The sequence below is a fragment of the Scophthalmus maximus genome, chromosome 19 (genome assembly GCF_022379125.1).
Source record: "Scophthalmus maximus strain ysfricsl-2021 chromosome 19, ASM2237912v1, whole genome shotgun sequence".
In the NCBI taxonomy this organism is placed as follows: domain Eukaryota; kingdom Metazoa; phylum Chordata; class Actinopteri; order Pleuronectiformes; family Scophthalmidae; genus Scophthalmus; species Scophthalmus maximus.
In genome coordinates this window covers 13,504,107-13,515,398 of record NC_061533.1, presented here as the reverse complement: position 1 = coordinate 13,515,398, position 11,292 = coordinate 13,504,107, and the positions used below count along the sequence as shown (strand labels likewise).

The 11,292-nt window shown below is 42.4% G+C and overlaps 2 protein-coding genes across 2 annotated transcripts; both read right to left on the bottom strand.

Moving 5' to 3' along the window:
* Positions 1-1,114: 1,114 nt before the first annotated feature.
* On the bottom strand, positions 1,115-3,020 carry cldn26 (claudin 26). The gene has a single exon (XM_035639815.2). It carries the CDS (start codon positions 1,988-1,990, stop codon positions 1,334-1,336), a length of 657 nt encoding a protein of 218 aa, XP_035495708.2. The 5' UTR covers positions 1,991-3,020; the 3' UTR covers positions 1,115-1,333.
* A 140-nt stretch (positions 3,021-3,160) lies between these two features.
* lztr1 (leucine-zipper-like transcription regulator 1) lies at positions 3,161-11,039 on the bottom strand. Its single transcript, XM_047329132.1, has 19 exons — positions 10,421-11,039; positions 10,254-10,316; positions 10,101-10,157; positions 9,926-10,005; positions 9,698-9,806; positions 8,967-9,050; positions 8,820-8,877; positions 8,570-8,709; positions 8,273-8,474; positions 7,691-7,801; positions 7,491-7,583; positions 7,269-7,364; positions 6,610-6,799; positions 6,332-6,501; positions 5,838-6,121; positions 5,247-5,396; positions 4,634-4,739; positions 4,461-4,541; positions 3,161-4,030 (listed from the first exon to the last, which is right to left on the bottom strand). The coding sequence occupies exons 1-19, from the start codon at positions 10,570-10,572 to the stop codon at positions 3,914-3,916; spliced, it is 2,343 nt and encodes a 780-aa protein (XP_047185088.1). The 5' UTR covers positions 10,573-11,039; the 3' UTR covers positions 3,161-3,913.
* Positions 11,040-11,292: the final 253 nt, after the last annotated feature.

Below are 11,292 nucleotides of genomic sequence, written 5' to 3'. Positions count from 1 at the left end.
TATTTCCATTCCTCACATGTTCCCACTGTGAAGAGCTTCTGCCTCACCTTTGAACTACTGCTGGGACAAGGTAATTCATCTCACAATCTCAGATTAATGTCTTTAGAAATGATGACACAGGTTGATTAGGATGCAGCACTGAAAATCGTTACAGGGAAAAAGAGATACAAAAACAATTCCCATTCATCAGACGAAAGAGACTTCCACTGGCCACATGGAGAAGTCGTACTTGTACTGACAGCTGACATGTGCACGTGTGCTCCAGTGTCAGTGTGTTTATGTTGCTCTCTGCGTGTGCTCAAGCACAGCCAGGGGAGGGCGGTGTGTACAAGTACAACTCTCTGTGTGCAGGGAGAATGACGCCCTGTGACACTGATCTTTCAGTTGAATTAGATTACAGCGGGACTCTATTCTGCAGGGGCCAGAGAGAGCTACAGTGAACAAAACCTAAGTGAGATAAAAGCAAATTTGTCACAAAAGACTAAAATAGCAAATCAATAGCTTGCCACATTGTTAATGTCAGCAGTCAATAAGTTGACATGTTTTCCACAGTGCCATTTAAGAAAACAGGCATATTGAACACAAACTAAACACGGCGTGATGTGACATCAGCGGATCTCAAACTCATTTAGTTTGTGTCATTTCCAAATAAACTGACAAAAATGTTTCAAAAACTAATCACCAGCAGAGCCAAACTGTGCATTAAGAAAAAGGCTGTCAGTGCCAAGTCCCCCCCCCCCCCCCCCAAGCGAAATTCAACACAGGAGAGCTGCGGCACTGGAATGCACCTCATGTTAATGAAGGTGATGGGTTATACCTTTACTGAACAAATACTTTTTTTTGACTCATCGTGTTTCTCCTTTTTTTTTAAGGAAAAGTTTTATGGTGCAATCAGTTGAGTTTAACCATGAGAAACCTCAAATGGCACGGATGGTGGCAAATTGTGCCAAACCATGTCCCACTAAAGTCTCTAACTTTGCTCTGCTTCATTTTAATAGCATGCAGTGAGGTACAGGTAATGTTCAGATGTTGTGCTGTGGATTTCTAGAGGGTCCTGAGAGAAAGGGCCTAGTGTATAAGAGGTTAGAGGAATAAGAACGAATGCAGTCGCTTATTATTTCACATTACTTTAATAGTTTGTGAAAACTTTTCAATTCTCATCACAGTTGCATCATTAATACAGCCGTTACTCCCGTCTGAAATGCTTTTCTTGTCAGAGCTTTCGAAAGAGTTCACAATCAATGTCTCGATCTCATCAGTCAAATGCACAGGCTGACAGGCGTCCAGATGAAGTGCATGACAGTGCAGACAGCAAGCATCTGAAAAATAACATCTATAAAACCTCTGTCTTCAAGTAGTGCTGAGTCCTGTGCTTCACCCGCCTTCTGTTCTGGGCACTCGGCGGCCGCTGGTCGTGGTCTCCCATGCACACAGCTACTAAGAACAGGGTCCCTCCAATGACCAGAGCAAAACCCCCAAACCATCCAGAGAACATTGCCTCCCCGTACTCCCAGCGTGGCATGACATCAGGAAATCCCTCGTCCCAGAATTCCACCACTGTCGTGTAGGCCACATAAGAGACAGGAGCCAGCGTGGTGAGGCCCGACACCCAGGACAGCACCCCGCCGAGGATGAGGAGCCCTCTCTTTCGACCAGGCTGTCCGACACACACCTCAACCCCTTGCAGACCTGGGAAAGCAGCCAACACAGCTAGGCCTCCAGTTCCTATGGACACTGACATGAGCACCCTGGAGATCTGCAGGTCCATCGGGAGTCCCAGGCCGGACTCGTAGGCCTTACACTGAATTCCCACCTCCTCTGTGTAGAGACAGGTGTGCCAGAGCCCGGAGTACCAGTTCTCCACCTCGTTCAGGTCAGAGTTCATCGTCTTCCACAGGGGAAGGAAGGTGGTAATCAGAGAAGTGACTAAACCCCCGAACGTCACAAAGAGAGCAGTCCTTTGCATTATTTTGGTTGTTAGAAAAACCATCCTCTGGCTCTGCGTGTGGACACTGTGCTTTGATTCAGCTGTGCAGGTCTTTGTTACAGGATGGGAGATCCAGAGTGGCTCAGTAGCCCGTCCCACCTGCTGAGGTAGCAGGACCAACCTGGACAGCCCACTTATTCAACCTCCTTAATAAAATGCAGCAAGGTAAGTGGGAGATACGCAGAGAGGCATGACACGCAGAGAGGCATGACAACAGACATACTGTTTTGTTTCAGTGTCCAATGCCATCAGTGAACAACAAACTCTGTTTTTACATGAAACTGGATATGTCCAACTGGCTTTTGGGGCTGTGTGTGTGTGTGTGTGTGTGTGTGTGTGTGTGTGTGTGTTGACAAAAGCAAATGAACGACACACCAGAAAGCTTGGTATGGCAGGTGCACACAAAAAGAAGAAGAATAAAACTTTATCTCAGGCATGACTATAATGGCCTGTTTCTGTCATCTTTCAACGTTGGAATTATTTCAGCTGAATGTCACTGATGAGACAAACGTTGTTTCAGTTTAGACCTTTACCACTCTCATGAAATCAAAGGCGCAGGTTTTGATTTGCCAAGTGTCTCAGGTATCTGGACGATGAATGGCACTTTGTGCTCTCGGCAGTGGTTCTTCCAACACTTAATGAATTCCCCTGTAGGTCTCTAAAGATATTCCAACGGCAGCTCACTGAAAACAAAATCTAGTGCCTCAGCCTTCCTTAATGCTGTGATTAAAATGTACTATAACTTCAAAATAAAATGGTGAAAAAAAGCCTAAAAAGTATTACAAGTTGTTAGATGCAAAGCAATTTATACAACAGCCACGTACAACAACCTATGACTTGAAGAAAGTAGGCTTGCAGAAGCTGAAGGAATTCACCCTCTCAAACCAAGGAGCTTTGTCTGACCTTATCATCCACAGATCTATGGAAACTGAAACCCCTCAGAGAGGTGGCTAATTTGATGAAAGGTCAAGGATTAACCTTCAGCTTTTTCACAGTGTGTAGGTTACAATAGTTTAGTTTAAGCCAGGGGTATGTACAGGAATTTCAGAGTTGGTGTTTTATGCCATTTTAAATTATTTTTAAAAGGAACATTGGAATCTATGAAAAAAACAATTTGACTATTTGAGAGTGACGGGTTGGATGAGGCACAGAGACTCAGTATAGGACGACTTATTTTATACAAGAAGATTTATTAAGACTTTAAATACATGAAAATCATGTGGGTAAATATTTAACAACGGCATACAGGTGTTGCTAAACACACACTGCTTTATTTTATGAATAAATAGAGCTTGTCTGTTAGTAATGGAAAAGAGCAAATTAGAATTAGTAAAATGTTTGCCAATGAAAAGAAAATGAAAGAAAAGCTTTAAGACAGACATACATTCTAATCACATTCATATCATGGTCTTGATTCCTTACGACAGGCATGTTAACTGTGCCAGAGCTGAAATTAATACAAGTGATAAATAGATCTAGATAAATAATCCAATCGATGATACTTTGATTAAATTGTATTTAGACAGAGAACGTGTCCGAGCGGACATCATAATACAAGTCAGTTGAGGGCAACACAGCACTGTATATCTATTGCATCTTTCTAATGCAGTAGCAATACTGAGGAGATTAAAAAAATGCAAACATTTTGTTGCAAGTGTGCAAAATAAATAAATTACAAAAAAAATATAGGGGGAATTTTTTGTAGATCATTTAACATTTGTCAGAGAGCTAGAACTTTGGTTTCTTCACTGATTTCACTTCAGATTGAGAAAATCGATACTGTGTGAGAGTGGAGACGTGTGAGGTCCAACATAAAGTGAAGTACTGTGTGTCGGGGAGGAGGGAACAACTAACAGTAGGCGGAGCTGTGATATACAGTATATGGCTTCTGTGAGAGGAGGAAAGAGCCCGGCTCTCTGCGTCATCCTAAATGTCGGAGCACATCTCGGCACACTGTTTGTCTGATATGTGCGTAGCTAGAGACTCAATGATGTCCAACAGCAGCAGCTGGCTGAGAGACCTCAGGTTGGGGAGCTTGGATACCTTTGGGAGGGGAACAAATGAAAAATAATGAGCAACAAATTAAGAAAAGACAATGATGAGTCAAACAGAGGGAAAAAGCAGCACTTGATTGCTCATGTACAAAAAAAAAGAAGAGAAATAATGACGAAAATCAGAAAGAAGCTTAACAGAAAAATTAATAGAGCGGCACTATAGTGGAACGATGGGAGAATTGAGTGTTTGACTGTTTCTTTAAATAAGTCATGCTACTATGACCCTCATCGGTATGTGATGAGGTGCTTGTTCAGCCGGCCGGGCTGTAAACAGTCTCCTCTCTACGTAGAAGATGGAGGGAGATCCACCAGGAGGCCAAGAGTGTTGGCCTCCCGCTAAGAGTACAGGGCTACAGGGTTAGCTCAGCTGCAGTGAGTGGGCAGCAAACCCGTAGGGCTCCAGATACGAGCCCACCCACCTTGATGAACTGGTGGACGATAATGTGCAGGCAGTGCTTCTTCATGTCCAGAGCCTGGGTCTTATCTGCCGCCTCCAAAATCTGGAAGAGGGAGGAGTGAGTGAAAAAACGATTCATCCAGCATAAAAAAACAACAAGAAAAGTAATTTAGGTCACTGAGAAAACGTATATACCTGCAAGACGTTCTCCACAGTGACGTTCATCTCCAGATTCTGCTTGCAGTAAGCCTGCAGTCGGTTGTTGGAAAACCCATAGTAATATGGTGCAGCAAACAGATAGCTGTTTATCACAGGTCAAGGAGATTGAAAACATAATATTTCTCTTAATGCAGAACTCCAATGAAAAATATCTTCTGAGAAATACCCGTCTCAACAATTTTTTAAATAATATTATGCCTAAATCCTGGTTAAGTTCTGGTTTGGTTGGCCAATGACAGCTCCTTGGGGGTACTGACTGCACTTAATTAATATAATGACCTCTCTATTGGAATACAACATCAATTCACTTTTATAAAATAACGATTGGAATAGTAGAAAAGAGGCTATGAGACAATTGACAAGACAGTTCCTAACACTCAGCGATCGTCCCGTCCCACCACAGCTCCACTTGGTTACAGATATCTCTCTCTTCTGGCTCAAGGAATAGAAGCAGTGCCTCATTTCAGGAGCTGCCTTCATCAAAATACTCTTTAATAATTTCTTTTGTTCAATTTTGCAGGCTCTCTCTTGGTGTGACTTTTGATGGTGAGAATGAAACAACTGCGATGTGTGAATTTGAGAAGGATACAGCGAATCCTCTGGAGGCATGTTGACATCGCCATAGTAGATATAACGCAGCATGGACTCAAAGGCCTGCTTACTGGGAACCATCTCACCGATGGAGATATTGACCTGACCATCCTCGGGCATGAAGGAGCGGAACATCGCTTCAAAATAACTGAGGAATAAAAATAACAAAAAGCAGAATGTGTTAGTATCATACAAGTGTGGTTATTGATAATGAAGCCATATCATCTTTTCATATTTTCTTATAATTCTAAATTGTTATTATAATTTGTGATCACTAGTCCTCGCTCTGGGCCATGTTTACACACTGTCATGAACACCTTACTTTGTACATTTTAGAGAAGGTCTTAAAATTGTCATATTAATACATCAAGATTGCAAAGATGGCATCTTTTCCTACAGATCAGTCAAATCTGATTGAATATTTAGGATTGATCAGTAAGAACCTCCTTCTAAGCACATTCAGTTGTAGACTGAAAATTGCAAGTAAAAAAGGAAATTAGATTTTACCATCATTAATCAAAAACATACAAAAGGGGTCCTGACTGCTGTATGTTCACGGAGTAGATCATGAGCCCTGTGCTGTCGTTACCTGGATCTGGCTGCCAGTATGGCTTTATGTGCAGGTCGTGGATGTCCGTCTAACAGCAGAATAATGTCGCAGAACTCCAGGCCGCCTCCTTCCAGGCAAGCCTTCATGTCCTGCACCAGGGAGGTCCCAATGTCGACCGGCTGGTCGGAGTACACCCTGGGAGGGGGCTGCTGCTTTCTCCGCACTATCTCCACGATCAGTGGGGTGGACAGACGCTCAAACTCCTTCGTCATGATCACCTGGTTGAAGTGCGACTCCTTGACCACAAAGTTTAGGCAATGTTCCTGGAGAACAAGATAATTTGTTTGCACAAATGTTTAAATAAATGATTATTTTTATTCCCTAACCATCTCTGTTTTTTAAAAAGTAAATGCAACACAAAGCTGCAGAGCTTTATTCTACAGAACTCTGCTGGTTGAATATATAAATGTTCTGTACTGACAACACCCTGAATTTCAACCACTGGGGGGCAGCACAGGGTTATCTGGACGCACCTTGAGCTGGTCCAGTTGCAACTTGTTGGCATTTTCACAAACACTGAGAACATTCTGCAGGTCGACAGACGCCTCGATGTACTGCACACACAGCTGCTCCAGACGGGAAAGCTTGAAACTTAGAGCGAGTTTGTAAACGTCCATGATCAGGAGAACATCCTGGACATGACCTATGTAGACAGGTTGAGACAAGAACAGATAGTCAATATTTTCCCCTCACTCTCTTCAGGATTACTGAAGGCACCATCCAATTATGCCAAGCATGAGAAGAGACCTACCTCTACGTGGATACTGGATCTTGTCAGTGTAGAGGAACTGCATTAAGACTTCAAACGGCTGCGCCTCTGCTTCCCTGATCGATACTTCCAGCAGCGGCTGTGTGCCTGACGGCCTGTGGACTGCTGGGATATCCCTCGGACCTCCAGCTGCCCCTTCATCACTCTCCTCACTGCTCTCCTGTTTCGCCTTCTGCACATAGAGACAGGACAATTTAGCAGATATTTCTGTTTAACCTTATGTCAATATACAGCACACACAGAATGCCAAGATTTATGGCATTTTTGTAGTAAAAGTGATGGTGCTAAACTCGTCAGATAAACCTCACAGGAGAAGAAGCATGACAGTTGTTTCATACCCTGTTTGTGGCCTCAATTTGTATCTGAAGTCAGTGGTAATAATAATACTGACACTATCTATTGTTTGATATTATAAGTACAAATGATCAAATGTTGATATTGTGATGTGTGTGGCAGGGTTGTATCCTCACTTAGCTTGAACATTTAATTTGGACTGACTTGTGTCAGTATTGTGATATCAGAGTAGAGATCATCTGGGAATTTGATGGGTGATGAATGAATAATTATTATATTCATAACAGCTCTGGTATTCGTCTTTTGTCTCAGAGAAAATTAGTTGTACTCGGTTGCGTGGCTCTGACCTGTCGCTGCCTATCCCGAGCCTGCAGGATCTTCTTCCGCAGCCACTGACATCTTACGGTCACTATGGCAATGTGCCCTACGACTCTCTCCTCCCTCTGTAAACAAAACGAAAAAGGAAGTAGACGTAGGAGAAAAAAAACATATTGTTAGGTAATGTGAAAATCTTTATTAGTAGTTTTTCTCAGCTGTGCAGAAGTGTAGTGCCCCATATGAAAACCGACCTCTCCCAGAATAAACTCCACATCGCAGAACTGACGGTTCTCCCATAGTTTGCCATAGTCCTCATGGAGAGTACACTTTGGATAGCACGAGAACTGCCAGGAGAAGAAAAGAATTGCTTTAGGGGTGATGGAAAATCTATTCAGCAATCTTTTCTTGTATAAGGAAAAGGCTGAAATAATAGAAACATTGAGACACTAACCTGGAATCTGTACATCTCCCCACTGCGCACATTGTTGTCCACTGTCCCTCCGAAGATGTACATGGCATCTTGAATCACAGCAGCTGCATGAAAGAGTCTCCCGCTGGGCATCTGAGGTGGTACAGAGGGCAAATTCAGCATTTACTAGAAAGTGTAACGAGTTTCTTCAAAAGCATTGCTCAATTCTTAGTTAAATATTCAATATTCAATAATGAATTTATACACTAATATAGGAGGATCGCATCCATACTATTGTGATCAGCAGCGGTTCTTTAACAAAGCACCTACACTTTGGTTTTCTAGATACATTTTAACAGTAAAATGTTCCCCACCATGTTGAATGAGCATAAATTGACCTCAAAAAATGAAAGGGAGAATATTTCATAAACATTTAAATAGATTTTATACATAAACCTATACTTAGTACTTTCTCTGAGTAAAAAGTAAAACAAGTCAAATAAAACAAAGAATAGTACAGTAGGGGCAGAATATACAGGAGTTTTTGTTACAATTCAAGTATAATTATATATTGATACAGTTCATAATGTTTTTAATTAAATTTAGAAAATGTATGTTTCGTACCTCGCTGTCCAGGCTTGGTTGGATTACCTCCCAGGTCTGAGAGTCCACATCGTAACAGTGCAGCTCGTTGGGCAGAGTGTTGTCAGCAGCACCGCCAAATACATACAGGTGGTGGTCGAAGGCAACCATAGTGTGGCCATAACGTCTCTGAGGAGGTGGAGGGGAGCCCCGCAGCAAATGCTCGGTTGGGATGCGTGTCCACCTGAGAGGATGGAGTAACAAGAATGAGTAGTGATATGTAACACTGGTCACTACAGGCATGAGCGTCAGAGGTATGCAATGAAAGACTTTGCTCACATGTGGCCCTTGAACTCAAACTGGAAGAGGTTATTTGTGATCTTGGCTCCACTCTGACCAGAAAACACAAACATCTTATCCATGCATACGGCTACGGGGAAGTTGCAGCAAGATGGAGGAATCTCCCCACTCTGATCGATCTGATGGGCAAACAGGCAGAGACAGAGACACGTCAACACACACACAGCATTTCTAGGCATTTTACTCTCAATGAGCTTCTCATTTAATATGGAAATCCAATCGTACTAGCCTCTTCCCAACACGCATGTTCTCGATCCTGCAGATTGATGGTCCACATATCATTCAGCCTGCACAAGGGGAACATATCTTTCAATATTATGTGTGAATGTCTCAAAAGATCTTAAAAAAGACGAAAAATAAATTACTACTAAACTACCTGGCATTCCCATCATAGCCAGCAAATATCCACAGTTTATCACTGTAGACTGTGGCTCCGTGTGCAGATCTAGCCACTGGCAAGCTACAACAGAGAGAAGATTGATAGATATTGGCAAACAACAATGACACGTAATTGAAAATTGAGCTATCAAATACGCACTTGGTTCCCTCAAAGGAAAAAAAAAACAAAAAACTAACAAACAATGATAATAATGAAAATCCTGTTTACACTATAAACAACATAAAATATTTACGACTGCAACTAATGATTATTTTTATCATCGATTAATCTATCGATTATTTTCTCAATTAGTTGTTTGGTTCATTAAATGGTGGAAAATGTTGATCGTGTTTCCCAAAACTCGAAGATGATGTGTTTTGTTTTGTCCAACACACCAAAGATATTTAGTTTACTGTCACAGAGGAGCAAAGAAACCAGATTCACATTTAAGAAGCTGAAATCACAGAATTTTGACTTTTTTCTTCATAAAAACTATTCATCGATTATAGTTGGCGATTAATTTAGTAATCAATTACTAATCGATTTATCTATTAACTGTTGATTAACTATATTATATTATATATACATTTTCGCTTGATTTTTAATATTTAAAATAAATAATAAAGAAGTAAAAATGATAAATAAACACACATTTGAAATGAGCCGCCCTGCTCTGGATTTGAAACCACCGATGAAACCTCTATTAAAAAAAGATATCGATACATTACCTCCCCTCCACTTTCCATTCGGTCCACTGGCCTGTGGCGAACTTGTACTCAAAAAGGTCATTTTTGTTTTTCAGGTTCGAGTTGGAGTAGATGTCTCCAGTGTAGCCCCCTGAAACACATTGAAGTCCAACATTACAGCATCAATATGCAGCACATGAGTTTGAAGATAAATAAAAATTGAGAATGAAATGGCAAACTGATTTTTGGAGATAAGCTTGAAGGTGTCACCAAAGACGAACATGCTGCTGCCATAGACCACGGCTGAGTGGTGATATCTGGGCGCGGGTGGAGTTCCAGTGGTGAAAGCTCTGCAAGACATATCACAAACACACATTAGATCACATTGTCACAGTCTGCCTGTGCATCTCTTGTTGCTGATGGACCGAAGAGGAGGCTGCTTTACCGACACCATGAGCAGTCCTTCACGTCGAAGCGGAGCAGATCATTCAGCATGTTCTTCCTGTTCGGGCGACACAGTGTTTTTGACTGTATGTGTTATGGACAAAAAGTCAAAAATGGAGAAGAGAGATGTGTGTCAGTGTCCAGTGGAACTCACCCATTGTCTCCCCCAAACACGTATATGGCATCCCTGTATGCCACAACGGTGTGTTTGCTGCGCCTGTGTGAAAAGTGTGATGAGAATATAATAACACCATGACCACACGTGTGTTGTCATGAGACAGTGCACGTCCCGGTGCAGTGGAGCTACTTCAACGTTGTTACCTTGCACCAACGAACTCATCACACGGGGGGAGTCTTCTCCAGCGATGGACGGTCTCAAAGGGGCCGAAGTTGAGCGTCAAATATTCCACGCTGTCGGAGCAACTGTGGTCGAAGTCAACACTCGGGGCAACTTTCGTCGATTTGCAGGACATCGTTGCGAACTCCTCGGGCTACGTCACCGCTCAGGGCCACTCGTCCGCAGCGGCGTCCGCAGCCTGTGCCATCGTCGTCGGGGTCAGTCCTCCAGCGTCGGGGGGCCAATGTCTCCGCGACCTTCACGTCGATGTTTCCTCTCTGAACGACATGAGCAGATACAACCACGGGCCGCTTTGTTCGTTTTCACATTAAAATGACGGCGGTCTCTCGGCTAACAGTTAGCTAGTAGCGATGCTAAAAAACTGCCATGGCTAGCACCTGCTAGCTAGCTAGCTTTAAAGCTACTGCTAAACAACCACAACGAATGCTTCTAATGTGTGATAAATTATCCTCTCGACCGGATTCTAATCCAGCCGGTCGGTGTGATGAGTGAATTAGTTCGCACTAAGACATTGGCCTAGAAACTAAAACAGCTAAAAGACAACAGTGCTCAGTTGTAGAGCCACGCCCCCTCGAGCCTGGTGATTATTTCACTTCCTCTAATGCAAAACAGGTCATTCATGCATTTAATCCTCGGAACCGCAGGATGTGTATGAAGTAAGAGTATGTGAGTTTTTTAAGTTAGAAATGTGTTTAACTTAACGCATTAGTAAAGCTATGCTTTTTCCAATAAGACATCAAAAAAACTGTTTTAAATGTAGTTTCAAAAAGGGGTCAAAGGTCATTTTCTAATAGTCCATCCTTATAAAAGGGGTTTTCACATTAATCTAATATTA